Here is a 15,566-nt window from a genome sequence, read left to right on the forward strand (position 1 = left end):
AAAAGCACAGCAAACTGGAGAGACTAGCAGGGAAGTGAATCCTCCAAAAACAATGGACAACTGGCAGGGACTAAAGAGTCCTGCAAAGCTATATACCCCAGTCAGTTTTGCAATTAGTAGATACACGTGTCCAATCCTGCAGTCCAGGCACAACTGCATTACCCTCTACAACCACCGGAGGGAGCCCAAAAGCTGAATTCACAACACTTCCCCTCCTATAAATTGAATACCCTCCCCCCAATCCCTAGTTTAAACACTCCTCCAACCTTCTAGCCATTTTCTCCCCAACACAGCTACACCCTCCCTAAATTGAGGTGCAGCCTAATTCCCTGAAATCCCTGAAATCATCAATATCAATATCTCAGTAAATAGCATAAAGTGATTCTATTGTTAAAATATCTTAATAATAATGTTTAAAAATAGGGATACTCCCACAAATTATTAAACCAGGAACCCATGCAGATCACCTGTTTACAGGACACAGGACAGAAAGGGTATAAAAAGGTATAACACAAAGTGTAGTGCTAATACCTGTGTCAATGGAAAATTGTTGCAATCTCAGCCAATCCAGATGATAGCTTGTTGTAATGAGCACGAAGGTCCGTTTGACCCTAAGTCTCTCTGTCGTGCCCTGTGTACTGCTCCAGCCATCAAAAAGGCTGGAGTGCTGCACCTTGTGTCCCCAGAAAGAAACCCTCCCGTTGTGTTTCTGCATCACTGCCAAGGCATCCTCAGGGGAGTGTAAATACTTGCGGCGAAAGGGGAATAAAACTTAACTACAAAAACTTGTTTTAGATAATCTTCCAAACACAAGAACTGCACCAGGTCCTGTAGTGAAAGGTAAACCTAATCCGGAGTGGAGAGTGCTATTCATCCAGAATAAGAAATTGGGGATGTGCAGCACTCTGCACGCCAGATTATGTTTACAGTTTGGGTATTTATTGATTTATACTAGTGATTTTAAAACCTCATAAAATCTCTGCACTGCCCTGATTCTGGTACTCTTTTTCACCTTGTGCTGCATCACTCCATTGCAGAGATATTTGCGTTTTGTCTCTGCTTGCAGTCTAACTAGGCGTTTCATCACCATCTTTTCTATTGGCATGCACTTTCATTGCTCCCTCCCAGACACTGCCAATCACATCTCAGCAATGTCTGAGACTGTTAGACTGCTATGTTAGATCAGCTGCTGAGCTTTGATTGGCAGAGTCTCGGTGGGGCAGATGATAGCACGCTGTAAAGAAATGCCCAGGTGGCTGCAAGCAGAGATTTCACATGGTGCCTTCCAAAAAATACAAAATGTTTATATCTATGCAAAGGAATGAGAGTGCAAAATGCAAAACGGCAGCAGAATCAGGGGAGGTCAGAGATTATTTTTATAAGGTATTTAACTCAATTTTTTGAGCAAGTGACAGGACCTAAGAGCACATATACACACTACAACAAGATAGCAGAATCTTCTGATTTTGGTAGGACTGGCTGACCATCTAAATGTGTAATAGTAGGCATATGTTGGAGGGTATCAAATCTGCAGAATTTTAGCATTCCTGATCCTTTAGGCCGGCGTCACACTAGCGAGTTTTACGGACGTATGAGAGGCGCAGAAAATACGCATTGCACACGGACCAATGATTTTCTATGGGGCAGCTCCCATCTGTCGTATTTTATGCATCCGTATTATACAGTTTTGTACGGGCATAGAAAATCGCAGCATGCTGCGTTTGTCAGCGTATTGCGTAAAAAATATGCCAATGCTAGTCTATGGGGCGCGCAAAATTCGGAATGCACACAGACCATTCGTGTGACTTGCGAGAAATATGCTAGACTTTTGCAGGTGACAGGAAATGTGCCAAGGCCTCAATCAGGAAGCTTAGACATGCTAATTAGCTGAAAAAGCCAGACAGACATCCCAGAAGTCTGCCGCACGCCTCCACGGAGTCTGAAGCAGCATGGCTACTATAATAAATGTGGACATGCTTATCATCCTGGTCCAGGAAAGGCCCGAAATTTGGGACCAAAGGGATGCAAACTATGCAAACCGGGCAAGAAAAGAGGCTGCATGGAGGAGCATATGTGGGTCCCTATTCACAAATTATGATCAGCGGCCACGTGCGGTCAAGAGGCAAATAAGTAAGTACACTCATGTTTCTACATTAATTTTTATGTGAAACTGCAGTACCTAAGTGATTTTATTCACATTTAAATATGTTGTTGATTATTCTAGTTATTTAGTTATATAGCACCATTAATTCCATGGTGCTGGACATGAGAAATGGGTTACATACAGGGTTATTATAGATGTCCCTTACAGTAAACAACTGAAAAATATCATACTGGTATAGAGGGGAGAGGACTCTGTCCTTGTGGCCTTACATTCTATGATAATCCCCTTGTTGTTTTTTTTTCAAAGTTTTTATTAAACAAATGCAGCTTCCTAGGCCACACTACAATCTGTGTAAGCAATTACACCTTGTGTTACCACTGTACACAATGGCCTAATACATTTTTTTTATCTCTTTCCTTGCAGTGGAAGATGTTATGAAAAGATGGTTGAGCATAAGAGATCAATACAGGAGGGAAAGGCAGCAGAGGGCTAGGAGTGGAGCAGCAGCTCCACCGGAAAAAAAAAAATTATGACATACTGTCGTTTTTGGATCCCAGTATGGATCTCAGACCGTAAGTACAAACCTCACAACACATTACACATATGTTTTCAATGGTCAGACATATACATATTTTTTTATTTCCCATACTTTCATAGCAGAACACAGTCCAACCTCACTGAGAGGGAGACAGGATCAGACTCAGAGGTTGTGATTGATCCAGTTGGGGAAGGACAAGAGGTGGCTGGCCCATCTTCTGCTCCTTCAAGGTCCATCCCTCCAGGATCCTCTTCATCTGCCCATCAAGCTCCTGCAGCAACTACCCAAGATGAGGCCCCACCACCCACAGCAGCAGCAGGACAAGGAAGCCAGGATGATCCTGTAAACAGCAGCAGCCCTACTGTGCCACTGGAGACATCCCCACAGGCTGCTATAATTTCAAGGCGTGACCGCCGAAGGAGAGATCTCCAAGAAAGTCGGAGGAATGTGGATGCTGGGGTCCTTAGCTATCTTGCAAGAGTTGATGAGGGTGAGGAGTCATTTGTGAGGAGCCTGGCCCGGTACCTATGTCCCCTACCCCGTGAGGTGAGGCTACGTGTGAGAGGGTGTCTTCAAATCCTTATTGATGCATGCACCCCGCCCAAATGACCCATATGTGTTGTTTGAGTTTATTGAGAGGTGGCAGCTCTCATCACATAACATCCTGCGGCTGCCAAGATCTCAACAGATGCATGCTCAACAGGGATTTGAAGCACCTCCTCTACGTGTGCCTACACCTCAACCCCTTCCCACCCAAAACCCACCAAGGCAACCTCAGTACCATATGCCAGCCTACCATCAGCCTTCCCAATATGGCTTCTTGTCCAGACCCAGTGCTGAAGGCTGGTTCAACCTGGGTTTGGACGACATGGCCATATTGGGGGTGGCTATGAGTCAAGGCCATATTTTCAGCAACATGAGGGCCAGAGTCACATCCCTTATGGGCAATACCCAACTGGCCAATATGATCAAGGCCTGTATTTTGTTCCGCCCCACACAGCATCCACACAGCATCCACACAGGGTGAAGGACAATTGGCCGAACAAAGGCCACCGGAGCAGGACCCTGAGCTTCTGCCATCACCTCCACAAACGTACAGAAATCTGTAATAACTCTTTTTTTGTGTTCGACTTTTTGCCGCAAAACCATGTTTTTGTTTACTTTGTGCTGTAATAGCACTTTGTTATGTTGTTCCTAAAAAAAAAAAAAAATTGGGATACAAAGCCATATGAAAAAAATATGGTTTTCCGTTAACAACAAAAGGCTTTTGCTATAATTAAAATATATACTCAAAAGCCAATTGACGGTTGTGGGACAATCATTCTTACATCACTCACATATGCTCTGTTCATAACCATCTGGTAATTCAGTAAATACAACACACAGAGTTTAGTATTTAAAGAAAAATGATATTTTTGGCAGATAATATAGTTATAAAGTAAGAAATCACACTGAGAAACAGCATAATCTTGCCAGGGAGTAGCACCCTGAGGAGAAACAAAAAAATTGGAGAAACTATCTCTCACTTTTAGGCCAGAAAGGGGACAGCGCGGAGGAGGGCCATGTGGTGTAGGCCTACTCACACTGGGCAACATTTCTTCACCAATAGCAGCTGAGGAGCAATCATGAAGTCTAGTAAAATTGTGCAAAACAACACACGCTTTAATTACTTCATTAATAGTAGCCTCACTCAGCTGAATGGCAGACTGGAGGACACGCCATTTGGCACACAGAATCCCAAAGGCACACTCCACCAGTCTACGCGCACTGGAAAGCCTCATATTCAAGACACGCCGCCGGTGGTCCAGGTTGCGCCTGGGATAAGGCCTCATAAGGCCTTGTCAATTGGAAGGCCTCATTTCCCACAAGAACATATGGCACTGCTTCAGCATTGTAGCCTGGGAGTTGTTGTGGTGGTGGGAGGTCTAACTGGTTTTCACGTAGCCGCCGACCCATAATGGACGAATTGAAGACCCTTGAGTCTCCTATTCACCCATAGGCCCCAATGTCTACAATTATAAACCTGTAGTTACTGTCAACTACAGTTAACAGAACTACAGAGAAAAACTGCTTATAATTGTAGAATTGGGAGCCAGAGTTCGGCGGCTTACGCACCCTGATATGTTTCCCATCCAGGGCTCCAATGCAGTGTGGGAAGTCACAAGTGCCATTGAATCCACTGACTATTTTGAGCCAATCATCCAGTTTTGGCTCAGGCATGTAAAGTTCCTGTAGTTTAGCCCATATTTCACTACATGTTGAGCGCACAATGCCAATAAATCGTGGACCGCCCAATGAGAAACTCCAGGTCTAGTCCCGCATAAGACAATCCAGCTGACAGGAAGCTGAAAGGACAGAAAAAATAATATTAGCTAGGTAACAATAGTTTACACAAAACATGAAGAAGCACAAGTATGTTGTAGATTTGAAAACACAGAAAGAACAATGAAATTATTCAAAATTTACCTAGGGTACATAAGTTGATCATTACAAATACATATTTTGGAAGGGCTTTTGCCCTAATTTACACATATAGTTTAAAATACCTGCTAGCAAACAACCCTTAAAAAAACATCATCAACATACAGTATGTGAGGATGTTGAATACATACCGTAAGGTAAGGAGAAGATGCTCCTCTGCGGATATGCTTTTTCGCATCCTGGTCTCCTGATACGTGAGTCCTGGACGTACTGTCTGCAACAAGATATCAAATGTTGGTATTGTCATTCGACAGTATAGGTAAAACTTATCAGGATGTGCACGCAGAGCTGTATAGAGCCTCTGAAAATGGCCTTTAATGAGGCGTTGGGTCAAAAGAGGATGCACCCACAATCATCTTCTCCTCCTTCGCGGATCAACACTAACAGGGTATGGCTGGCCAAAACGACACGACAAGACCCAGTTAAATAACACCCGCTGAGTTGGGGTGAAGTGCAGTAGGTCCGACATGGTGCAAACATTACCACAACACACCAACAGATGCACAACCACAAAATGGCCATATGGGAGGGTGCCACCTGTTGTAGAGGCCTTAAATAGGGTTGCTGATGCTGATTTAAATTAATTTCAGGCTACAAAACCGTTAAATATCCATTTTGTCATGTTGCGTGTAAAAAAAGCAGTACGGATGTCATACGGATTACATTCACAACATTACATGCACAAAATACGCAGCCACACCTTGCCAACGGATTACATACGGAACACTATTTCTGGATTATTTCTGCGTATTACGGACCGTATTTTCATACGCCTAGTGTGACGCTGGCCTTATACTCAAGGAAAATAAGCTACCAACATAGGTCTGTCTGGCAGTGGTTTACTTCCCTTTTCCTATTCAGAACACATACGCGCTTTGCCAATCCACGCAGACATATGAGTAAAGAATGGTTGAGAGCATTAACTGTTTAGCTGAATATATAGTCTCTATAAGGCAATACATTCAGTTGACAGAAGGCCATGGTGTCAACTCTTGAGTAGATCTTATATTACTTTGAAAAGATAATGGATGCATTTCCATGTGCATTTCACATCTGCTGTTTATTGGCCTGTAAAAAATGTTAACAGCATCTACAGTATGTTGCAGCCATAAAATTACTTTCTGCATTGGGTACTGTTTTTTGATCTGTCAGTTTTATTTTACAGTTTAGCTGTAAATGGAGGACGGCCCATAAACCTAACATCAAAGAAAGATCGGGAAGGTAAGAAAATGAAAATCATTTTTGATTTGATTTTTCAATGAATATTACCTGTAAAACATGATTTTTTTCAGTGAATATTTAAAATATATAAAGTTTAATTTGCCAAGTTATATATTTTGCCAATTTTATTTTGAAAGAATTTGATTCACTATATCACATGTTAATGTTTTTATTCCTGGGAGGAACTACACGTCTTACATTCTGTGATGGCTATATCAATTATGAGCAGATTCTTGTTCGCATATGGATGATCTTGTGAGTACTGCCCATTGTACCTACAAGATATTGCGTCAAGCTCAGCAACTGATAGCATCTAAGTCATTCCTGTAGTTTACCCATTTTATACAGTGGTTAACAGCAACTGCAGCATATTTGACAGAGGGAGGGGTATCTTTGTCAGCTCATGGATCCTGACGCAGTTCAATGTTGCTGATGATCTATGATGGCAACCAGTTGCCAAACAATGGCACTCAGGTCTATCATGTGCATCTGAGGGCAGTGTTGTACCGCCAATGGCGGCAGGACATGTGGCTGCTATGGAACCCGTGAGCTGAGGGGGCCTGATGCCGACATAAGCGCCGGGCGTCCCACCCGCCAGTTCAACTGTATCAGCATTCGAATGCCGATACAGTTGAAGGCAATTATGAAAAACGGAGCATTAGCTGATGCTTTCTTCTGCATCATTGTTTCTTGGAATCAGGCTTTTTAGATCAGCGGGCATGATGACATCGCTACATGGCATCCACTGCGATGAGATGTGCGGCTCTTCAGAGTGCTCACTGCTGAGACTGGGGGAACAAGGAGAAGAGATGAGTCTCGTATATTTTTTAAAAATTTTGTTGGCCATAATACAACATGGAGGTATTGTGGTAGCCATAATACTGCATAGAGGTATTGTGATGGCCATAATACTGCAAGGAGGTATTGTGGTGGTGGCCATAATACTGCATGAAAGTCTATGTAAGGGTATTATACTACATGGAGGACTATGGGGAATGCATTATACTGTATGGAGGACTATTGGGAATGCATTATAATATATGGAGGACTATTGTGAGTGTAGTATACTACACTGACAAGCAAAATGGTAGCAATATTTTGAACTTCTGACTTTCAGGCTCCATATCTCACTATCCACTGCTGCTTTGAACATGAGTCTATCATCATTTTATAGACAATCATCTCATACATATATTTGAAACTATTTAGTATATGATTAGTTATGCAGATTCTTGTCATGTATAGAAGGACTATTGGGAGTGCATTATACTATATGGAGGACTGTGGGAAGTGCATGATACTATATGGAGGACTATGGGATGCATTATATTGTATGGAGGACTATGGGAGTGCATAATACTATATTGAGCACTATGTAAAGTGCATTATACTATACAGAAAACTATAGGAAGTGCATTGTACTATACAGAAGACCATTATACTATATGGAGGATTATGGGGTAGATGGTTGTTATACTATATGGAGTGAGAAAGTTTGTGGATCGCTGTGTGGGAGTCAATATACTGTTTGTAGGGCTAGTAGGGGCCATTATACAGTGTGGTGAGGTGTGGAGCCATTATACTGTATGTAGGCCCATTATACGGCGTAGAGGGCTGTGTGGGGGTAGCATTTGGGTGAATCATACTGTGTTGGGGGTCATCATATTTTGCCAGGAGAATTGACATGGAGTACGGTAAGGGTCATCATACTGTGTGTCATGGGTACTGTAGAGGAATTCACTGTGGAGGTGTCAGGGGGTATTTGTGTGGCGCTTTTGTTGGCATCAAACTTTGTGTGTGTAATGAAAGGAGAATTTAGGGCTTTAGTAGGAAGAAAATTATTCTGTAAAGGTTGGAAAGTTATGATATATGTAGTGTTGAGCGATACCTTCCGATATCGGAAAGTATCGGTATCGGATTGGATTGGCCGATATTCAAAAAATATCAGATATCGCCGATACCGATACCCGATACCAATGCAAGTCAATGGGATGAAAATATCGGAATTAAAATAAACCCTTTCCTTGTAGGTTCATTCTACATGAAGGAAAACAACTAAGAATAATGTAGGATGTATTGGGGGAGGTGGCGGAGACATTAAAGGCATAGAGGTTTAGCCCAATCAAATAGAATAGCAGGAATTTTTTTTTTTTTTAAGACGTTCGGAGTTACAAAGATATTGACTATGTTAAGATATTTTTTATTTTGTCAGATATTGATGTTTCACTACTTCCATGCCCTTCACCTTTTTGTTTACTACTCCCACACTTTCTTATTCATCATCATCAGCATCTTTGACATCAACTTCTTCTTCACCTTATTCATCTTCTTCTTCATCTTCTACCTATTATTTTTTTGTTACATTCTTCATATTCTTTTTATTCAACTATTATTCTTCTTCATATTCTACTTCTTCATCATATTCTTATTTGTGACAGGCATTCCTGTAGTTGTTATCTATAAAAGTTTGAAGATTACACCTTCCGTTCTGCCTGTCACAAAAGAGTTACATTTGTCCGCGTTCAGTTTGGCCTGCAGCATCAGGCTTTATCCAGGGGCACCAAGAGGAGGAACGGACTCACCCCCATACACTGCTTAGTCTTCTTCTGCTTATAATTTAGATAATATCTTTTGCTCTGATATTTAGTGTTATGCTTAATGTTCTTCTGCTCTTTGTTCTGCAGCCTCTTGTTCTTCTGCTTCTCAGTCTTCCATGTCGTCGTCTCCAGGGTCGTCGTCTCCGGAGTCGTCATCATCGCTGTCATCGGGGTGGTCTTCAGGGTCATCGTCTCCAGGGTCGTCATCATCTCAGTGGTTGTCGTCTCTGGTGTCGTCGTCATCTTAGGGGTGGTCTTCCGGGTTGTCGTCTTTAGGGTCTTGAACTTGGAAATGTAGCAGAAGGTACAAGAAGGCTGAGAAAATGCCGAGAACCAGCTGATGGAACTGGAACTCGGATGGCTACCCGAAAGTCCAAGAGCCAATGGAACTACCGAGGACCAGCTGACGTTACTGGAACCCGGTTACTAAGCAGGAAGTACCCGTGCCAGAAAGCACTACCAAGGACCACCTGACATTGGTGGAACTCGGATACCCAGAAGGAGGCACCTAAGCCAGAGGCTCTGCCCGGAACCAGCTGACGGTACTGGAACCAGGATGGGGAGCAGAAGGTACAAGAGCAAAAGACACTGCCGAGAACCAGCTGACGTACTGGAACCCGGATGGGTAGCCGAAGGTCCAAGAGCCAATGGAACTACCGAGGATCAGCTGACGATACTGGAACCCGGTTGCTAAACAGGAGGTACCCGTGCCTGAAAGCACTACCAAGGACCACCTGACATTGGTGGAACTCGGATACCCAGAAGGAGGCACCTAACCCAAAGGCTCTACCCGGAACCAGCTGACGGTACTGGAACCAGGATGGGGACCTATTCAAGATTGTCTTCCTAGAGCCCCAACTAGCATTGTTGGAGCAAAGGGTCAGCAGGGGGAGCAGAGTGTAGGCCGAAGCCTGTACTGGCAGCAGCTTTGTGTCTGCGTGGCGTTTGCAGGACACGTTGCCGGCTACACAGCAGGGGAACAGCTGGCATTGCTGAACCCCACTGACACATTGGCGGGTGTTTTTCTCTGTGCAGCTCGCACTTCCAGGCACCAACTGGCGGTGTTAGAGCCCAGGGTCAGCAGGAGGAGCAGAGGAGCAGAGTGTAGGCCGAAGCCTGCACTGGTGGCAGCTTTGTGTCTGCGTGGCGTTTGCAGGACACGTTGCCGGCTACACAGCAGGGGAACAGCTGGCGTTGCTGAACCCCACTGACACATTGGCTGGTGTTTTTCTCTGTGCAGCTAGCACTTCCGGGCACCAACTGGCGGTGTTAGAGCCCAGGGTCAGCAGGAGGAGCAGAGGAGCAGAATGTAGGCCGAAGCCTGCACTGGAGGCAGTTTTAGGTCTGTTGTGTCTGCGTGGCGTTTGCAGGACACGTTGCCGGCTACACAGCAGGGGAACAGCTGGCATTGCTGAACCCCACTGACACATTGGCGGGTGTTTTTCTCTGTGCAGCCAGCACTTCCGGGCACCAACTGGCAGAGTTAGAGCCCAGGGTCTGCAGGAGGAGCAGAGGGTAGGCCGCTTGTTGCTGAAAGAACCAAATTGTGCATCACAAATGCTGCAAAAGGAAAAAGTGGCTCTTTTAATTATGCTCCTTGCAAATGCGGAACTAAATACTTATAAAATGTGTCCCCTGATACCGTGAAATCAGCCCGGAGGTGGGACTTTCCTTCGTGGTGGGGCGCAGCACCGACGTTATTCTTCCCCCTTTGGCGGCGTGCGGCGCATCCTCAGCGTTGTTGGAATCTGTCACCGATCCAGCACTGTTATGCTCAACCTCGGTCATGCGCAGTTAGCGCTGCCCGTCTTTTGACATCACTTGGTGTCAGGCGGGCCGTGCCTGTGCAGTCGCGCTGCCCGTGATCCCACCTCGCTGTGTAGTCTAATGTAATCCCACTGCGGGCCTGGGAGCCATGGGCATGCGCAGTGCATATCCTCGCTTCACTCTACCCTCCTTCCGGTTTCTTCAGACTGTGCGGCGTCACGGCCGTGGTATGCTATTAGGGATCAGCTGACGCCGCACATTCTGAAGAAGCCGGAAGGAGAGGAGTGTGAGGCGAGGATATGCACTGCGCATGCCCATGGATCCCAGGCCCGCAGTGGGATTACATTAGACGACACAGCGAGGTGGGATCACGGGCAGCGCGACTGCACAGGCCCAGTCCACCTGACACCAAATGATGTCACAAGACGGGCAGCGCAAACAGCGCATGGCCAAGGTTGAACTTAACAGCGCCGGCTCGGTGACAGATTCCAACAACGCTGAGGAAGCGGAGCACGCTGCCAAGGGGGGTAGGAATAACGTCGGTGCAGCGCCCTACCACGAAGGAAAGTCCCACCTCAGGGACGGTTTTACGATATCAGTGGACACATTTTATAAGTGTTAAGTTCTGCGTGTGCAAGGAGCTAAACTAAAAGAGCTACCTTTACCTTGTGCAGCATTACTGCTGCACAAGGTGGCTCTTTCAGTAACAAATGCCTAGGGGGGGGGACAGGTTCCCTTTTATTTGAGTTGTTGTGTCAGCGCGGCGGTCGCAGGACACGTTGACGGCTACACAGCAGGGGAGCAGCTGGCGTTGCTGAACCCCAATAACAGAGGAGTAACTGTTGACTGTGCAGACAGCACTTCCGGGCAGCAACTAGCGGTGTTGAAGCCCAGGGACAGCAGGAGGAGCAGGCTGGGGGTATTGACGCAACACAGCAGGGGAGCAGCTGGCGTTGCTGAACCCCAATAACAGAGGAGCGACTGTTGACTGTGCAGACAGCACTTCCAGGCAGCAACTAGCGGTGTTGAAGCCCAGGGACAGCAGGAGGAGCAGGCTGGAGGTATTGCTGCAACACAGCAGGGGAGCAGCTGGCGTTGCTGAACCCCAATAACAGAGGAGCGACTGTTGACTGTGCAGACAGCACTTCCAGGCAGCAACTAGCGGTGTTGAAGCCCAGGGACAGCAGGAGGAGCAGGCTGGAGGTATTGCCGCAACACAGCAGGGGAGCAGCTGGCGTTGCTGAACCCCAATAACAGAGGAGCGACTGTTGACTGTGCAGACAGCACTTCCAGGCAGCAACTAGTGGTGTTGAAGCCCAGGGACAGCAGGAGGAGCAGGCTGGAGGTATTGTCGCAACACAGCAGGGGAGCAGCTGGCGTTGCTGAACCCCAATAACAGAGGAGCGACTGTTGACTGTGCAGACAGCACTTCCAGGCAGCAACTAGCGGTGTTGAAGCCCAGGGACAGCAGGAGGAGCAGAGGATTACAGTGTAGACCGAAGCCTGATTGGAGCAAGTTGAAAGGGAACCTTTAACCCCCCCGCCCAAGGCGTTTGTAGCTGAAAGAGCCATCTTGTGCAGCACTGGATGCAAAAGGAAAAGGTGGCTCTTTTAATTATGCTCCTTGCAAACCCAGAACTAAACACTTATAAAATGTGTCCCCTGATACCGTGAGACCGTCCCGGAGGTGGGACTTTCCTTCGTAATGGGACGCAGCACAGCCGTCATTCCTACCCCCATGGTGGCGTGCGCTGCCTCCTCACCATTATTTGAATCTGTCACGGAGCCTGCGCTGTTATGTTATCCCTTGGCCATGCACACTTAGCGCTGCCCATCTTCTGACATCATTTAGGTGTCAGGCTGGCAGCGCCTGTGCGGCCACACTACCCGAGATCCCACCTCGCAGTGTCGTCTAATGTAATCCCACTGCGGGCCTGGGATCCATGGGCATGCGCAGTGCATATCCTCGCCTCTCACTCCCCTCCTTCCGGCTTCTTCAGACTGTGCGGCGTCACGGCCGTGGCATGCTATTAGTGATCAGCTGACGGCGCACAGTCTGAAGAAGGCGGAGGGAAATGAGTGAGAGCCTGAGGTGAAGATATGCACTGCGCATGCCCATGGATCCCAGGCACGCAGTGTGATTAAATCAGAAGACATTGTGAGGCGGGATCTCGGCCAGCGCGGCCGCATAGGCGCAGCCAGCCTGACACCAAATGATGTCAGAAGACGGGCAGCGCTAAGCGTTCATGGCCAAGGGATAACATAACAGCGCAGGCTCCGGGACAGATTCAAACAAAGTTGAGGAGGCGGCGCACGGCACCAAGGGGGTAGGAATGACGGCTGTGCTGCGTCCCATTACGAAGGAAAGTCCCACCTCCGGGACGGTTTTACGGTATCAGTGGACACATTTTTATAAGTGTTAAGTTCTGCGTGTGCAAGGAGCTAAATTAAAAGAGCTACCTTTTCCTTTTGCAGCATTACTGCTGCACAAGGTGGCTCCTTCAGTAACAAACGCCTGGGGGGGGGACAGGTTCCCTTAAATTTCAGTTGTTGTGTCAGCGTGGCGGTCGCAGGACACATTGCCGGCTACACAGCTGGGGATCAGCTGACGTTACTGAAACCCAATAACACTGGGTCGTATGTTTTGACTGTGCAGACGGCACTTCTGAGCCTCAACTGGCGGTGTTGGATGTTATGAACAGGTGATTCAGAACCACAATGGACCTAGTGGTTAAGAGCACACAAAGTGACCTGATAGTTACTAACATAGAACGAGCTCTGAGATGTGGGAACTCTGCTGACCGCAATCCCTAATCCTATCATACCACACTAGAGGTAGCCGTGGATTGCGCCTAACGCTCCCTATGCAACTCGGCACAGCCTGAGAAACTAGCTAGCGCTGAAGATAGAAAAATAAGCCTACCTTGCCTCAGAGAAATTTCCCAAAGGAAAAGGCAGCCCCCCACATATGACTGTGAGTTAAGATGAAAATACAAACACAGAGATGAAATAGATTTTAGCAAAGTGAGGCCCGACTTACTGAATAGACCGAGGATAGGAAAGATAGCTTTGCGGTCAACACAAAAACCTACAAACAACCACGCAGAGGGGGCAAAAAGACCCTCCGCACCGACTAACGGTACGGAGGTGCTCCCTCTGCGTCTCAGAGCTTCCAGCAAGCAAGATAAACCAATATAGCAAGCTGGACAGAAAATATAGCAAACAAAAGTAACACAAGCAAAACTTAGCTTATGCAGGGCAGACAGGCCACAAGAACGATCCTGGAGAAAGCAAGACCAATACTGGAACATTGACTGGAGGCCAGGAACAAAGAACTAGGTGGAGTTAAATATAGCAGCACCTAACGACTTAACCTCGTCACCTGAGGAAGGAAACCCAGAAGCCGCAGCCCCACTCACATCCACCAGAGGAAGCTCATAGACAGAACCAGCCGAAGTACCGCTCATGACCACAGGAGGGAGCTTGACCACAGAATTCACAACAGTACCCCCCCTTGAGGAGGGGTCACCGAACCCTCACCAGAGCCCCCAGGCCGACCAGGATGAGCCAAATGAAAGGCACGAACCGGATCGGCAGCATGAACATCAGAGGCAAAGACCCAGGAATTATCTTCCTGACCATAACCCTTCCACTTAACCAGGTACTGGAGTTTCCGTCTCGAAATACGAGAATCCAAAATCTTCTCCACTATATACTCCAACTCCCCCTCAGCCAAAACCGGGGCAGGAGGATCAACGGATGGAACCACAGGTACCACGTATCTCCGCAACAATGACCTATGGAATACGTTATGGATGGAAAAAGAAGCTGGAAGGGTCAAATGAAAAGACACAGGATTAAGAACCTCAGAAATCCTATACGGACCAATGAAACGAGGCTTAAACTTAGGAGAGGAAACTTTCATAGGAATATAACGAGATGACAACCAAACCAAATCCCCAACACGAAGTCGGGGACCCACACAGCGCCTGCGGTTAGCGAAACGTTGAGCCTTCTCCTGAGCCAATGTCAAATTGTCCATTACATGAGTCCAAATCTGCTGCAACCTATCCACCACAGTATCCACACCAGGACAGTCAGAAGACTCAACCTGCCCTGAAGAGAAACGAGGATGGAAACCAGAATTGCAGAAAAACGGCGAAACCATAGTAGCCGAGCTGGCCCGATTATTAAGGGCGAACTTAGCCAACGGCAAAAAGGACACCCAATCATCCTGATCAGCAGAAACAAAACATCTCAGATATGTTTCCAAGGTCTGATTGGTTCGTTCAGTCTGACCATTTGTCTGAGGATGGAAAGCCGAGGAAAAAGACAAATCAATGCCCATCCTAGCACAAAAGGCTCGCCAAAACCTCGAAACAAACTGGGAACCTCTGTCGGAAACTATGTTCTCCGGAATGCCATGTAAACGAACCACATGCTGGAAGAACAATGGCACCAAATCAGAGGAGGAAGGCAATTTAGACAAGGGTACCAAATGGACCATCTTAGAAAAGCGATCACAAACCACCCAAATGACCGACATTTTTTGAGAGACGGGGAGATCCGAAATAAAATCCATAGAGATATGTGTCCAGGGCCTCTTCGGGACTGGCAAGGGCAAAAGCAACCCACTGGCACGAGAACAGCAGGGCTTAGCCCGAGCACAAATCCCACAGGACTGCACAAACGAACGCACATCCCGTGACAGAGACGGCCACCAAAAGGATCTAGCCACCAAATCTCTGGTACCAAAGATTCCAGGATGACCAGCCAACACCGAACAATGAACCTCAGAGATAACTCTACTCGTCCATTTATCAGGAACAAACAGTTTCTCCGCTGGGCAACGGTCAGG

The 15,566-nt window shown here is 46.8% G+C and overlaps 1 protein-coding gene across 1 annotated transcript in view; it reads left to right on the forward strand.

Annotated features, from left to right (window-relative positions):
• ANKAR (ankyrin and armadillo repeat containing) overlaps positions 1-15,566 on the forward strand; it is a 577,406-nt gene that overhangs the window by 517,827 nt on the left and 44,013 nt on the right. The window contains exon 23 of the mRNA XM_069733853.1: positions 6,289-6,344. Coding sequence (XP_069589954.1) covers positions 6,289-6,344 — 56 coding nt within the window. The remainder of the gene's footprint in view (positions 1-6,288; positions 6,345-15,566) is intronic.

This window comes from Ranitomeya imitator, chromosome 7 (genome assembly GCF_032444005.1).
Source record: "Ranitomeya imitator isolate aRanImi1 chromosome 7, aRanImi1.pri, whole genome shotgun sequence".
Lineage (NCBI taxonomy): Eukaryota > Metazoa > Chordata > Amphibia > Anura > Dendrobatidae > Ranitomeya > Ranitomeya imitator.